This window comes from Moschus berezovskii, chromosome 1 (assembly GCF_049115385.1).
Source record: "Moschus berezovskii isolate FMDL1 chromosome 1, NW_MosBer_1.0, whole genome shotgun sequence".
In the NCBI taxonomy this organism is placed as follows: Eukaryota; Metazoa; Chordata; class Mammalia; order Artiodactyla; family Moschidae; genus Moschus; species Moschus berezovskii.
This window is the reverse complement of record NC_142460.1, coordinates 94,567,698-94,584,282: the sequence shown is the minus strand read 5'-3', so window position 1 is coordinate 94,584,282 and position 16,585 is coordinate 94,567,698. Positions and strand designations below refer to the sequence as shown.

The 16,585-nt window shown below is 47.8% G+C and overlaps 1 protein-coding gene across 1 annotated transcript; it reads left to right on the top strand.

Moving 5' to 3' along the window:
* Positions 1 to 12,714: 12,714 nt before the first annotated feature.
* FAM43A (family with sequence similarity 43 member A) lies at positions 12,715 to 15,778 on the top strand. The gene has a single exon (XM_055407464.2). It carries the CDS (start codon positions 13,654 to 13,656, stop codon positions 14,923 to 14,925), a length of 1,272 nt encoding a protein of 423 aa, XP_055263439.1. The 5' UTR covers positions 12,715 to 13,653; the 3' UTR covers positions 14,926 to 15,778.
* The last annotated feature ends 807 nt before the right edge of the window (positions 15,779 to 16,585 follow it).

Sequence of the window (16,585 nt, the reverse complement as noted above, 5' to 3'; positions counted from 1 at the left end):
AATGAAACATGTGAAAGACCTTTTGTTTTGGTGGGTAGGCTACAAGATCCTACGTGTATTGTATTTGAACCCATGAATTTTTCCCAACTCTTGGAGTTATATGTGGAATTTCTGGGGCCTTTTATTCACAGATGACTCTGCAAATTATTTTTTTACCTCACAACAGCAAGTAAGAAAGGGCAATGTCAGTTTTCTGAACTTTTGGCAGTAGAAATTGAGATCCAGTAACACCGAAATCAGATTGATTATATTCTTTGCAGCCAAAGATGGAGAAGCTGTATATAGTTAGCAAAAACAAGACTGGGAGCTGAATGTGGCTCAGATCATGAACTCCTTATTGCCAAATTCAGACTGAAATTGAAGAAAGTAGGGAAAACCACTAGACCATTCAGATATGACCTAAATCAAATCCCTTATGATTATACAGTGGAAGTGAGAAATAGATTTAAGGGACTAGATCTGATAGATAGAGTGCCTGATGAACTATGGACGGAGGTTCGTGACATTGTACAGGAGACAGGGACCAAGACCACCCCCATGGAAAAGAAATGCAAAAAAGCAAAATGGCTGTCTGAGGAGGCCTTACAAATAGCTGTGAAAAGAAGAGAAGAGAAAAGCAAAGGAGAAAAGGAAAGATATAAGCATCTCAACGCAGAGTTCCAAAGAATAGCAAGGAGAGATAAGAAAGCCTTCCTCAGTGATCAATGCAAAGAAATAGAGGAAAACAACAGAATAGGAAAAACAAGAGATCTCTTCAAGAAAATTAGAGATTCCAAGGGAACATTTCATGCAAAGATGGGCTCGATAAAGGACAGAAACGGTATGGACCTAACAGAAGCAGAAGATATTAAGAAGAGGTGGCAAGAATACACAGAAGCACGGTACAAAAAAGATCTTCACAACCAAGATAGTCACGATAACGTGATTACTGACCTAGAGCCAGACATCTTGGAATGTGAAGTCAAGTGGGCCTTAGAAAGCATCAAAATGAACAAAGCTAGTGGAGGTGATGGAATTCCAGTTGAGCTATTTCAAACCTTGAAAGATGATGCTGTGAAAGTGCTGTCTTCATTCCAATCCCAAAGAAAGACAATGCCAAAGAATGCTCAAACTACCGCACAGTTGCACTCATCTCACACGCTAGTAAAGTCATGCTCAAAAGTCTCCAAGCCAGGCTTCAGCAATATGTGAACCGCGAACTCCCAGATGTTCAAGCAGGTTTTAGAAAAGGCAGAGGCACCAGAGATCAAATTGCCAACATCCGCTGGATCATGGAGAAAGCAAGACAGTTCCAGAAAAACATCTATTTCTGCTTCATTGACTATGCCAAAGCCTTTGACTGTGTGGATCACAATAAACTGTGGAAAATTCTGAAAGAGATGGGAATACCAGATCACCTGACCTGCCTCTTGAGAAACCTGTATACAGGTCAGGAAGCAACAGTCAGACCTGTACATGGAACAACAGACTGGTTCCAAATAGGAAAAGGAGTACGTCAAGGCTGTATATTGTCACCTTGCTTATTTAACTTATATGCAGAGTACATCATGAGGAACGCTGGGCTAGAAGCACAAGCTGGAATCAAGATTGCCGGGAGAAATATCAATAACCTCAGATATGCAGATGACACCACCCTTATGGCAGAAAGTGAAGAGGAACTCAAAAGCCTCTTGATGAAAGTGAAAGAGGAGAGTGAAAAGGTTGGCTTGAAGCTCAACATTCAGAAAACAAAGATCGTGGCATCTGGTCCCATCACTTCTTGGGAAATAGATGGGAAAACAGTGGAAACAGTGTCAGACTTTATTTTTGGGGGCTCCAAAATCACTGTGGATGCTGACTGCAGCCATGAAATTAAAAGACGCTTACTCCTTGGAAGGAAAGTTATGACCAACCTAGATAGTATATTAAAAAGCAGAGACATTACTTTGCCAACCAAGGTCCGTCTAGTCAAGGCTATGGTTTTTCGTGGTCATGTATGGATGTGAGAGTTGGACTGTGAAGAAAGCTGAGCACTGAAGAATTGATGTCTTTGAACTGTGGTGTTGGAAAAGACTCTTGAGAGTCCCTTGGACTGCAAGGAGATCCAACCAGTCCATTCTAAAGAGATCAATCCTGGGAGTTCATTGGAAGGACTGATGTTAAAGCTGAAACTCCAATACTTTGGCCACCTCATGCGAAGAGTTGACTCACTGGAAAAGACTCTGATGCTGGGAGGGATTGGGGGCGGGAGGAGAAGGGGATGACGGAGAATGAGATGGCTGGATGGCATCACCGACTCGATGTACATGAGTTTGAGTGAACTCCGGGAGTTGGTGATGGACAGGGAGGCCTGCGTGCTGTGGTTCATGGGGTCGTGGAGAGTCAGACACGACTGAGCGACTGAACTGAAAGTTCAGTGAAGTAATACAAAATAAAGAAGGCTCCTAGTAGAATGAATAATCATCAACTCTAAAAGCTTCAGATGGAAAGTGCCAGGTTTCTTTCATTCCTTCATTCATTACTAGTTTCTGGGGTTCAGCAACGGACAAACTCCCTGCCCCCATGAGCTTATATTTTAGTGGTCATCAGTCCAACAGAGGGACTCATCCAAGGTTAAATAGCTCAGCTCAGTGGTGGAGTGATGAACTACACCACCAGTAAGACCCTAATCCACTGGGAGGGCCTTCTGACCATTGGGATTTCACTGTTTGTCTCTAGCTGTGGTTCCTCCCCTAAATCATTTTAATAGATACATTGAAAATGTTAGCAGGTACACTTGGATGGCAAGGAAATGAGAAAAAGCTGGAGGAAGTGTGAATAGAGCCAGGAGAAAGTATATAGGATCATTTCTCTTTATCTGAAGGACTGTCATAGGGACAGGAGAGGATTGTTCTGACAAAGCAAGTGGAACTAGAACAAATAGGGAGAAACTACAGAGTTGCCATTTCAACCTGCGTAAGCCTTCTTACAATTGGAGAGGTTCAAAGATGGAAAGACAGCTTTGAAAGGGAGTGAGTTCTCTGTCGCTGGAGGTGTTTAAGCAAAGGCTAAATAATCAAGCATCAGGATGTTCTCAAGTAGGCTCACGCTTCAAAGTGGGTGTTGGAATAGATAATCATGACTGAAGTGACTTAGCAGCAGCAGCAGCAGCAAGGTGCTCAATTAGGTAAGATTCTTACCTAATAGACTCCTTGCCCCTCCTACTTATGCCACCCCATTGTTTCACTCCAACATCTGAAATAATAGTGGCACAATAATGATCTCAGAGAAGGTGCCTAGGCTGGCAATATCAGCACGGTACCTTCACTATATAACCCAGGAAGAAGAGTACATCCTGCCCTCTTTGTCATGAAAGGGTCAAGGGCATCATGAACCAACGATCTGGCAAATGTGGTCATTATTATTTACAAGTACTAACACTTATTCATTGGAAGGACTGATGATGAAGCTGAAGCTCCAATATTTTGGCCACCTGATGCAAAGAGCTGACTCATTAGAAAAGACCCTGATGCTGGGAGAGATTGAAGGCAGGAGGAGAAGAGGATGACAGAGGGGAAATGGTTGAATGGCATCACCAACTCGATGGACATGAGTTTGAGCAAGCTCTGGGAGTTGGTGATAGGGAGGCCTGGCATGCTGCTGTCCGTGGGATTGCAAAGAGTCAGACATGACTGAGCGACTGAACTGACTAGCACAAATGAAAATGTGAAGATTGAAGGCTCCAGTTTTAAAGATAACCATGCAGGCAGAGCAGTTTCTCAGTCCTCTGCCTTTTGAGGGAACAAACTTGGCTTTCATTCCTTGCCTCGGGTGGTGCTGATGAGAAAGGCTCACTTGCAAGGCTCATAGTTTCACTTCTCTTGACTGCCTTTTTATGCCGTTGCATTTCTGCCAGGCCCTTCTCCAGGTGGTAAACATTCCAAGCAAGGAATGCATGAAAGGTAGGGCTTCAAGGCAAGCAAAGTCAAAAAAAATATGAGAACATTTTTGGGGCCTTAGGACACAGGATGACCTCCAGAGTTTATAGACATCTACTCTGTCTATTTTCTTCTCTTACCCTTGCAATTTCCTACTATGGCCTTTGCTTTGAGTTGAATGCTGTCTCTCAAAAATAGAGATTCCAGTCTTAACCTGATAAGATATTATTTGAAAATAGGGTCTTTGCAGATGTACTAAAGTGAAGACAGGGTTACATGTGATTGGAGTGGGCCCTACTGCAATGACAGATGTCCTTGTAAGAAGACACAAATTTGGGCACACACAGACAAGATACAAAATCAGGGGAGAACATCATCAGAGAAGGAAGGCAGAGACGGGGGTGATGTGTCTACAAGCCAAGGAATGCCAGGGACTGCAGAAGTTAGGAAGAGGCAAGGAAGGCTGCTATCTTCTACTAGCCTCAGGAGCTATGAGAGAAAGAAAAATCTCTTATTTTCAGCCATTCTGTTTATGGTAATTTGTTATGGCAGCCTTAGAAAATCAACATAGCTTCTTATGATCTTAGAACAAGAGGGGAATTTGCTCAGCTCACAAGCAGGAAGGAGAGGCCACAGGAAGAGGCAGCATCTTGCTCTGGGACCCTCAATGAGTCAGAGTTGGGACGTGGGTGTCTGAGCTCCGACTCTAATCATAGCACATCCCTATTCAAAGGCCTCCAGTGACTCACCCAGCTTGCAAGATGCCTCTACCTGCTATTCAAGGTCCTCCAGAGTCAGTGCTTGACCTGACTCAATGCAAAGAGCATAGCCTGGGAAAAAAATATTTGCAAATTATGTGACATACAAGGGCTTCATTTCCAAAATAGCTCATACAAACAGCTCATACAACTCAATGACAACAATAACAAAATTCAATTGAAAAAAATGGGCAGAAGATCTAAGTAGACATTTCTTCAAAGAAGACATACAGATGGCCAAGAGGCACATGATAAGATGCTCAACACTGTCAATTATTAGAGAAACGCAGATCAAAACTACAATTAGATACCACCTCACATTGATTAGAATGGCCATTATCAAAGAAGCCTACAAATAATAAATGGTGTTGAGAAAAAAGAACACTCCTACATTGTTGGTGGGAATGTAAATTGGTGCAGCCACTATGGAAAACACTATGGAGTTTCCTCCAAAAAACTAAAAATAGAATTGGCATATGATCTGGCAATTCCACTTATGTCCAGACAAAACTATAATTCAAAAAGATACATGCAATTCTATGTTCCTTGCAGCACTATTCATAGTAGCCAAGACATGGAAATAATTAACAGATGAATGGATAAAGAAGATGTGGTACACATATTCAATGGAATATTACTCAGCCATAAAAAGAATGAAATAAAGTCATTTCCAGCAACATGGATGGACCTATAGATTATCATACTAAAGTCAGAAAAAGACAAATACCATATGATATCCCTTATCAGTTCAATTCAGTTCAGTCGCTCAGTTGTGTCCGACTCTTTGCGACCCCATGAATCACAGCACGCCAGGCCTCCCTGTCCATCACCAACTCCCGGAGTTCACCCAAACTCATGTCCATCGAGTCGGTGATGCCATCCAGCCATCTCATTCTCTGTCGTCCCCTTCTCCTCCTGCCCCCAATCCTTCCCAGCATCAGAGTCTTTTCCAGTGAGTCAACTCATCGCATGAGGTGGCCAAAGTATTGGAGTTTCAGCTTAAGCATCAGTCCTTCCAATGAACACCCAGGATTGATCTCCTTTAGAATGGACTGGTTGGATCTCCTTGCAGTCCAAGGGACTCTCCTTATAGGTGGAATCTAAAATATGACACCACTCTAACTCTTTTACATCCTGCTTTCATTTAAAAAAATTGATGTAACATAAGATTATCCCTGTTAAAGGGAATAATTAAGTGGTATTTAGTATATTCAAAATGTTATGCAACCACCACCTCTATCAAGTTCCATAACATTTTCATCACCCCAAAGGAAACCCTGTATACATTAAGCACTTGTTCCCCCTTCCTCCATCCCTCCAGCCCCCGGCAATCCCCAACCTGTGTTCTGTCATTAGGGTTTCCCTTTAGCACAATGTTTTTGTAGATCTCCACTTTCACGGACCATGGTGATTAGAATGAGCCCATCTGGATAAGTCAAGCTATTTCCCCCGGTTATTTTCAGTTGGTTCAGTTCAGTTCAGTTCAGTTCAGTCGCTCAGTCGTGTCCGACTCTCCGCGACTCTCCGCGACCCCATGAATCACAGCACGCCAGGCCTCCCTGTCCATCACCAACTCCCGGAGTACACTCAGACTCATGTCCACAGAATCGGTGATGCCATCCAGCCATCTCATTCTCCGTCGTCCCCTTCTCCTCCCGCCCCCAACCTTTCCCAGCATCAGAGTCTTTTCCAGTGAGTCAACTCGTCTCATGAGGTGGCCAAAGTATTGGAGTTTCAGCTTTAGCATCAGTCCCTCCAATGAACATCCAGGATTGATCTCCTTTAGAATGGACTGGTTGGATCTCCTTGCAGTATAAGGGACTCTCAAGAGTCTTCTCCAACACCACAGTTCAAAAGCATCGATTCTTCGGCGATCAGCTTTCTTCACAGTCCAACTCTCACATCCATACATGACCACGGGAAAAACCATTGCCTTGACTAGACGGACCTTGGTCGGCAAAGTAATGTCTCTGCTTTTCAATATACTATCAAGGTTGGTCATAACTTTCCTTCCAAGGAGCAAGCGTCTTTTAATTTCATGGCTGCAATCAGCATCCGCAGTGATTTTGGAGCAGCCTTAATTGCATTCACAGTCTTCCTTTCCCTTTGCCATGTACTGTAACATTCGTGGATGCTGGGGGTTGGGACAGAGGCATCTTTGGCGGGGGTGCGGTTGGTGGCGGTGGTTGTGCTTGTTGTTCAGGTGCTCAGTCACGTCCGACTCTTTGGGACCCCGTGGTCTGCAGCATGCCAGGCTTCCCTGGTGTCCTCTGCCATCTCCTAGAGCTTGTTAAAACTCATGTCCATGGAGTCAGTGATGCCATCCATCCATCTCACCCTCTGTCGTCCCCTTCTCCTCCTGCCTTCAATCTTTCCCAGCATCAGGGTCTTTTCTAATGAGCTGACTCTTTGAATCAGGTGGCCAAAGTATTGGAGCTTCAACATCAGTGCTTCCAATGAATATTCAAGACTGATTTCCTTTGGGATTGACTGGTTTGATCTCTTTGTAGTCCAAGGGACTCTCAAGAGTCTTCTCCAACACCACCGTTGAAAAGCATCAATTCTTTGTGCTCAGCCTTCTTTATGTTGGTGGTGGTGGTGATTATTCTGCCTATTTAGGATGGTCAGAATGTGTCGAGGCACTGTCTAAACAATTGGAGGATTCTACTTAGCATTCTGACTCCAGGAGCAGAGCACAGAGATGGTGGTAGTAATCCAGGGAAGGAATGGATACAGTGCACAGAAACTGTGAACCTGATGCTCGTCCAGAAGGTCTTGGATGAGGAGGAGGGCAAGGATAAGAGGTTAGGAAGGGGTTGATAGTGGGAAAAATGAAGTGGGCTAGGGCAGAGCTCCCTGCATGTTAGTATCTGTTCAATCACGAGAAGTTGAAGCACACATATTCCCAACCTCTAACTGCAGATATTCTGGTTTATGGGTGGGATCCAGGAATTTTCCCAAGGAATTCTGGTACAGCCAGCGGGTGAGTTTGCTCCATGAGGAATGCTGATGTGATAGGAGTCAGGAATGAAGAGGGCTGGAAGGGTAAGAGGCTGTAATCTCACAGTAAGACTTTGAAGTTGGAGAGTCCTTGAGCCCACTGGAGTCATTCCCACCTTGGGGACTTCACATTGGCTGTGCACTCTGCCTAGCACAAAGGTATCCAAATGCATAGTTTTAAATGTTCCAGCAGCCACATTAACGAAGTAAAGGGAAATGGGAAGAATTAATTTTAATAGCATATTCTAGTAACTCAACATAGCCAAAACATCATTTAATATATAATTACTATAAAATTATTAAATATTTTACATTCCTATATAGGTCTTTAAAATATTGAGTGTATTTCATGTTTGCATCGCATCTCAATTTGGACCCAGTACTTTTCAGGTGCTCATTAGCAGCATTTGGCCCATAACTACCATTTAGGCCATCACAGGTTGGAATGTTCTCCCTCCATTTCTTTGGCTGGCTTCATCCCATCCAGGTTCTGCCCAGAGAGGCCTTCCCTGGCTATGCAGTACAAACCAGCTACTTCCTACTCCTAACACTGCTTTCTTTTCTTCAGAGACTCTTCACTAATTGATATTTTCTCAGTTGCTTGTTTGCTTGTTATCTGCCTCGCCACAGGATATAAATCCCATGAGGGCAAAGACCTGTCTGTCTGCTTTGGTGCAGTATCCCCAGCAATGACATCACATCCACAGTGGACTCTCAACAAATATTTGTTGAATGACTTTGAAGATCCCAGGTATGTCATTTGTCATGGCTGAAGCCAGTGTTCATTCAGTGGGATATAGGGGGAGGGGGACCAAGCAGGAAGAGCATTATGCGAGAAATAAGGTGGGAGAAAGCCAGCCCCAAAGCTTTGTGCCAGCTAAAAGGCTTACTCTTAGATGTTATGTTAGAGGCTGGGTTTCTTTCCCGCTGTGACTTGGCTGTGTGTTGATTCAACTGCTGGCTTATCTGGTTCTGTGAGAAAACGTTTCACCAAGTGTCACTTTTGCCTGGCACCAGTAGATGGGGCAGTGTCATAAAAAACAGTCTATGGTCCATGCAGTTTCTAGCCATGCAGTTTCGGTCAGCCCTTGCCAGCTGACTTTGCTGAGGTCTATTCTGGAACTGTTCTACATCTCAGGTCTACTCGGTGTGTGTCTTACACATCGGAGTGCTCATATTTGCCTAAAACTTCTCTGTCCTCCCAGGCTGAAAATATGCTTACTAAGAAGATAGCCCAGCAGCAGCTCTGTGAGCCTGTGCGTCTGGGACATTGGGTCTGCTGGAAAGCCTGGCCTGCCAGTGGAGTCCTCCCTGCTGCTGTGCACGCTGGTTTCTCTGTCACTGTGTGAAGCCAAGGAGGTGCCTCTCGTGGAGGCTGAGACAAGCCCTAGCTCCCAGCACCAGCGCCTCCACTTCCTCCCTGAACCCTTCTGATCCTTGGTTCATTGTTGTTCGGCCACTAAGACGTGTCCGACTCTGTGACTCCATGGACTGCAGCATGCCAGGCTCCTCTGTCCTCCACTGTGTCCCAGACTGTGCTCAAATTCACGTCTGTTCAGTTGGTCGGTGATGCTATCTAACCATCTCATCCTCTTGCCGCCCCCTTCTCCTTTTGCCTTCCATCTTTCCCAACATCAGGGTCTTTTCCAATGAGTTGGCTTTTTGCATCAGGTGGCCAAAGTATTGGAGCCTATCAGCTTCAGCATCAATCCTTCATTACAATACTCAGGGTTGATTTCCTTTAGGATTGACTGGTTTGATCTCCTTGGAATCCAAGGGACTCTCAAGAGTCTTCTCCAGCACCACAATTTGAAAGCATCAATTCTTTAGCACTCAGCTTTCTTTATGGTCCAATTCTCACATCAGTACATGACTCCTGGAAAAACCATAGCTTTGACTATGTGGACCTTTGTCGGCAAAGTGATGTCTCTGCTTTTTAACATGCTGTCTAGGTTTGCCATAGCTTTCCTTCCAATGATCAAGTGTCTTTTAATTTTCATGTTTGCAGTCACCATCCACAGTAATTTTGGAGCCCAAGAAAATAAAATCTGTCACTGCTTACACTTTTTCCCCTTCTATTTGCCATGAAGTGATGGGACTGGATGCCATGATCTTAGTTTTTGAATGTTGAGTTTTAAGGCAGCTTTTTCACTCTCCTCTTTCACCCTCATCAAGAGGCTCTTTAGTTCCTCTTTGCTTTCTGCCATCAATGTGGTATCATCTGCATATCTGAAGATGATATTTCTCCTGGCAATCTTGATGCCAGCTTGTGCTTCATCCAACCTGGCATTTCACATGATGTACTCTGCATATACGTTAAATAAGCAGGGTGACAATATACAGCCTTGTCGTAATCCTTGGACCTCTGAGTAATTTGGAAATGTTAACTGCTTGAACATGATGTCTGCTTTTGTAGAGTCTAGATTTTGAGATATGGACTAGCTAAAGGTCACTTAGCACAAGTTAATTTGGTGTGTTTTTTATAGGATTTTTTTGTTTGGACTACTTACTCTCTCTACTTCATTGCCACTATAAGATATTCCAGAAATGCAAGCAGAAGAGGAATTAACCTTGGTTTAAGTGGCTTATTACAGTCCTAACCAACTCCTTCCAACACCTTGCCTCCATTAACCTATCAGTGCAGTTGAGGGGAAAGTCATTATAGCTCTGGTATAATGACATTCTGGGCCCAGCCAGCCATGAAAAGGCCATTCCTTCTCTCAGAGACTAGGAGAGCCCAGAAGGCATGATCAGGAGAATTCCTTGTTTGATCAGGAAATTTTCCTCTTTCACTTAAAAAAACTATTTATTTTGTTTTGGTTGCCCTGGGTTTTTGCTGCTAGATGCAGGCTTTCTCTAGTTGCGGAGAGCAGGGGCTATTCTGTGGTTGCAGTGTGATCTTCTCTTTGCCGGGGCTTCTCTTGTTGCGGAGCACAGGCTGTAGGGCACGTGGGCCTCAGTAGTTGTGGCAATGGGCTTACTTGTCCCATGGCATGTAGGATCTTCCCAGACAAGGGATCGAACCCATGTCCCCTGCATTGGCAGGTGGATTCTTAAACCACCGAACCACCAGGAAAGTTCTCCTGCTTCACTGTTATTAAATGCCATCCTGAACTGCACAAGCGCATGCATTATTATGTTCTAAGTTTGCTATATCTGGAAAGCCCTTTAACTCTTTCCTGCTTGGTGACGTCCCATTCATTTTAAACACAGCCACCTCTGTGGAACCGTCTTTGATTTTCCTAGTCACAAAGAATCTTTTCTTCTTCCAGCTTCTCAGAGTACTCTGGGATCTTCGCAGGGCATTTGATCCACTCCGTCTTCTTGTTTACATGCATGTTTCATTCATTCGCTCAACAATTAAGCAGTGCCAGGCACGGGGCAGACAGCGTGCTCTCACAGAATTTACGTTCCAGCAGAAGCCCAGAATTGGGTGAAGTTTATGTCCTTCACTGGGTTGGGAGTTTCTTGGAGACAGGAATTAGGTCTGTCAGCTCCCAGTTCAGGGCCTGGTACCAAAAGGTACTTAGGAAAGTTAGTTAAACTGAAATTCAGTACCAAAGACTCCAGAAAATGGGTCGTGGCTCAGCTGGTAAAGAATCTGCCTGCAATGCAGGAGACCTGGGTTCGATCCCTGGGTTGGGAGGATCCCTGGAGAAGGAAAAGGCAACCCACTCCAGTATTCTGGCCTGGAGAATTCCATGGACATACAGTCCATGGGATCGCAAAGAGTCAGTCACGACTGAGTGAATTTCACTTACTTTCAAAGAAAGGTTAAAAGTTAGCAAAAATAGAGGGCCAGAGAATTTCCAGGAGGGGTTATGGTTGTGCTGAGATCGGGACCTGGCATAGAAGCCAGAGACACCCAGATCCCCAGAAGCCTGGGCCTGGGCCTGGAGAGTGGGAGGGTCTATTGTCTTCCTGTGGGATGAGCTTGGGTGTTCCATGCAGGGTTATCAGGACATTTATTACACATTTCAGCTACAAGTGGTTTTGCTTTGAGTGAGTAGACCATAGAGGAAAGCTGGTTGTTTCAAGGGCCCAGAAATGAGTTACTAACCAAGGGTCAAGCCAGCCAGATGATTAAAGCGACAGTGTCAAGCTGGCACAAGAGAAGAGAATGATTAATGGTAATCATTCTCATGGAGGGTGGGTGGGCATTATTTGAAACAAATAAAAGTCATTTGAATTTTTACTTGGAATTTTCATCCATAATGTGACAGTGATGTAATAAAACTAAATGACTGGCCTGCCAAAGTAAACGGAGTTCTTAACCACACTCAAGGATTATTTAGAAACTGTATATATCTCAGAAAACTGCTTTTCTGATTAGGCCCTGACAGAAGGCGGGCCGCTGTTGGGGGTTCAGTTCAGTTCAGTTCAGTCGCTCAGTCATGTCCGACTCTTTGCGACCCCATGAATCACAGCACACCAGGCCTCCCTGTCCATCACCAACTCCCGGAGTTAGGAGCTTATTTATCAAATATATACTTTAGTGTTCACTCCAACCATCTTATTACCACTCATCTCTTTTCACTATCTGCTCTTCACCTGTGGAGAAAGGGCTCCAAGAGAGTGAAAGATGTTTTCTTTGCCCTTCTTTATTTTCTTTGACAGAATAAAATTCTGGGGAAAAAAAAGCATCCAGTCATTCTCAGAAAGCTGTCACACACAGAAAGAATTACTATTTCCCCAACTTTTTGCATATTATAGTCTAAATTCCACCTTCCACAGACTCCCCCAGAAGTTTCGATGGAGACATACATTTATTTAGTGAGTTGCAATTCAGCCTGGGGGTGGAGTGTCAGAATTCAAGTTGCTTTTCCTGAAGGGTAACCCTAGGTCTTGGGGATTTCTGTAGAAATAGGGGATATTGGTAAATTTGGGATGAAATTGCCAGACTGGATCGGTCTCCCCTTTCCCTCAACCAATGGCTGCAACCAGATCCCTTTAAGAGACTGGCAAATCGCGGGGCTTCCAAGCCTGAAACGGATCCTTGTCTCTGCTCCTCCCCTGTCCCCGCGCGGCGAATGGTTCGTGCCGGCCTATATTTACCCGAGATCTTCCTCTCGGACGGCAAGGATGTGAGGCTGGCGAGGCAGCTACCGCTCGTGGCACCGGAGGGGGCGCGCTGCAAAGGCTGGCAGCCGAGCCAGGGGATCCCGGTAGCCGAGTGAGACACCCTCCGGAGAAAGAAATGAGGTAGCGACCGTCCCGGAGCCGACTATGCGCACGCCTGGCCCTCGGAGCCCTGCGCTGCCCCAGCCGAGCCAGCCCTGACAGTGAGCCGCGGAGCCCGAGTCCCCGGCGTCCTGCCTGTTGGAAGATGCAGTGAGCCGCAGGGGGACTGCTGCGCGGGCCCGCCGCGGCCATCCGGACCCACCATCGGAGCGCACTCGGGGCAAGCAACCGCTTCTGGGACCCGCTCAACCAAGGGGCTCTCTGCCTCCAGCACCGCTTGGAGGTGGGGAGTACCGACCCCTGGGTACACTCGCGGTTGAGTTTCCGCGGTTTCTGGCCCTAGCGAGTGTGAGTGTGAGAGGGGGGCCCTTTTCAGCTTCGCCGAGGAGTTCCTGCGCATTCTCGCACCATCCCGGCTGCTTTTGCTGGGGGCTTTCTCATTTATTTGCACGCGCACATCTCTTTTTTTCTAAAGACGTTTTCCGCTCCACTCGTGTGCTGTCTTTCTCTCGTTTTGCCTGCCGAAGACTCTTTGCCCCGATCCTGCTCAGGCTGGGATAAATCTGTGTGCTCCTTCCCTCCTCCCTCTTGCAGTTAAATCTTAAAAAAAAAAAAAAAAATTCGACCCCTACCTCTTCTGCTGGGTTCTCGAGCCTTATACACCCCATCCCCCCGCCCCCACTCCGAACTGGGCCACTCCCAGCAGTTTTATTTTTCGGTCTTGCCCGGGCCGAGCCCGGCCGGGGCGGGTGGCTCAGCCGGGCTCTCAACCGGCGCTCCGCCGCCGCCGCCCAGCTGCGCGGGGGCGCCCTCCGGAGATGCTGCCGTGGAAGAAGCACAAGTTCGAGCTGCTGGCCGAGGCGCCGCCACGGCAGGCGTCCAAGCCCAAGGGCTACGCGGTGAGCCTGCACTACTCGGCGCTCAGCTCGCTAGCGAGGGCGTGCCCCGAAGGCGCTCTCAGCCGGGTGGGCAGCATGTTCCGCTCCAAGCGCAAGAAACTGCACATCACCAGCGAGGACCCCACTTATACTGTGCTCTATCTGGGCAATGCCACCACCATCCAGGCACGCGGCGACGGCTGCACCGACCTAGCGGTGGGCAAGATCTGGAGCAAGAGCGAGGCGGGCCGTCAGGGCACCAAGATGAAGCTGACTGTGAGTGCGCAGGGGATCCGCATGGTGCACGCCGAGGAGCGCGCGCTGCGGCGCCCGGGCCACCTGTACCTGCTGCACCGCGTTACCTACTGCGTGGCGGACGCGCGACTGCCCAAGGTCTTCGCCTGGGTGTACCGGCACGAGCTCAAGCATAAGGCGGTCATGCTGCGCTGTCACGCGGTACTCGTGTCGAAGCCCGAGAAGGCGCAGGCCATGGCCCTGCTACTCTACCAGACGTCGGCCAATGCTCTGGCGGAATTTAAACGGCTCAAGCGGCGGGACGACGCGCGTCACCAGCAGCAGGAGCTGGTGGGCGCTCACACCATCCCGCTAGTGCCGCTGCGCAAGCTGCTCCTGCACGGACCCTGCTGCTACAAACCGCCGGTGGAGCGCAGCCGGAGTGCGCCCAAGCTCGGCTCCATCACCGAGGACCTGCTCGGCGAACAGCAGGAGCAGGAGCTGCAGGAGGAAGAGGAAGAGGAGCACGCGGAGGGTTGCCCCGAGGAGGAGGAGGACCGAGCCGGGGAGGGAGAGCGGGCAGAGCCGGAGGCCGAAGCGAAGCGGGCGCTGGTGGTGGCCATGCACTTCGAGTGCGGGGACTTGCTGGACACGCTGGAGAGCGGCCACGAGGAGGCGCTGGGGGGCGGCGGGGTCTCGCCGGGCCCTGAGGCTGGGTCATCGCCTCTGCTGCTGGGCAGCACCTCCGACATGAGGGCCGAGCTTTCGCAGCTTATTAACGACCTGGGCGAGCTCAGCTTTGGCAACGACGTGCGCAGCCTGCAGGCGGACTTGCGGGTGACGCGCCTGCTGTCGGGCGAGAGCACGGGTAGCGAGAGCTCCATCGAAGGAGGGGGCCCGGATGCCAACACTGCCACCGCCGGGGACCCATCCAGCCCCGCGGACTGCGCCAGCCCAGACGAGCCCCACTCGGGCTGAGCTCCCAGCAATGGCCTGTGCGCGCCCCTGGCGCCCGATCGTGACCCTCACGCGTCTCTCCACCACTTCCTTACCTCCCGACCTGCCCCAGGAAAGGGGAAATGGGACACTTGAGGCCCAGACCCTCCCCCTCTACACCCATACATTTGGCTGTGTTTGAAGCGGGGCTCAGATTGCAAGTGGAGATACGGGGGAGGGGAAACCCTACAAGGAAGGGGAAAGAGGTCGCCATCTGGGGTCTGGGGAAGGGAAAGGCCGCTGGTGTTAGCAAAGCCCGGCGGGCTTTAACTGCCTGCCGGCCAGTTTCCTGTTTGTGGGGCAGCTGGGGCCTGAGGAGGAGGGGTTAACTTCCTCCCCCACCGGCCATCTGGGAGGGCCTAGCGTTGTCATTGACATGGCAGTGTTTGTTTTTTTTTAATTGCTTTTACAGTGTTTGAGGCTTTAATGCCACCTTCTTGGACCCCGTCTTTTCGGTGCGAGAGCTTGGGTTGTTTACCTCAGACTCAGACCCTTGAAATTCTGCCAAATTCCTCAAATAACTAGTGGGGAAGGGAGTGGGGGAGAAAGAAGGTCGCATTTTGTTTACAGTTATTGACATCTAATACCTAGAAAAAGTTTTCCTTAAGAAACACACATACCTTGCTCCTGCCTAAAAGATCTCACTCCGTGATACTGTGTAAAATATTTTTGCACTGTTGTGAAGTATTTTTGACATCTTTTTGGTTTTCTTGTACATAACTGTGTTCTCAGAGTCCAATGTTTATATCTTTTGCTGTGCAAAAGGGACATGTAAAAATGTTGTTCAGTTGTATATACAGAAATGTGTATAAAACATTTTGTTATTTTTTGAGTAGCATTGCTCTGGTTCTGTTTGCATGCCAGTGGGGAAGAGAATAAAGAGGAAAATTGAACAGAACAGGTGAGCATCCAAAGCTGCTTCAGAAAATGCTTGGCCATGGGGGTGGGTGGGAGAGGGTGTGACCATAACGGGGATAGGGTTGGGAGGATAGTCTTTGTCCTTCGAAGGACTTGGAGGTGATTAGGAAGGGGGAGCCCACTTTATGCGTAGTCTGGGGCTTTTCCTGTTCTCTGAAACTCTGGGTACTGCAGCTAGGCCCGGATTCTTCACTTATTCAATTCTATAAGCATCAGCTGTTTCTGACTCTTTGAGGCAATTCTTGGAGATGCCGGGTGAGTTCTGTTCCTCACTGCCAGACCTGTGAGGTGATTTAGGGAGGGGTAACTTTCAAGGTCTTCTAGGGTTTTACCACCTCCTGTGGTTCACCTTCGGAGAAGGCAGTGGCACCCCACTCCAGTACTCTTGCCTGGAAAATCCTATGGGCGAAGGAGCCTGGTAGGCTGCAGTTCATGGGGTCGCAAAGAGTCGGACACTACTTCACTTTCACTTTTCACTTTCATGCATCGGAGAAGGAAATGGCAACCCACTCCAGTGTTCTTGCCTGGAGAATCCCAGGGACGGGGGAGCCTGGTGGGCTGCCGTCTATGGGGTTGCACAGAGTCGGACACGACTGAAGCGACTTAGCAGCAGCAGCAGCAGCAGCAGTGGTTCACCTTTTCCTTCCCAAACAGCTCAAGGAGCTGTAAAGATGAGAATTAGTAATGGAAGTCCCTATGAGGTTCTTTAAGGAGTGGGAGCATC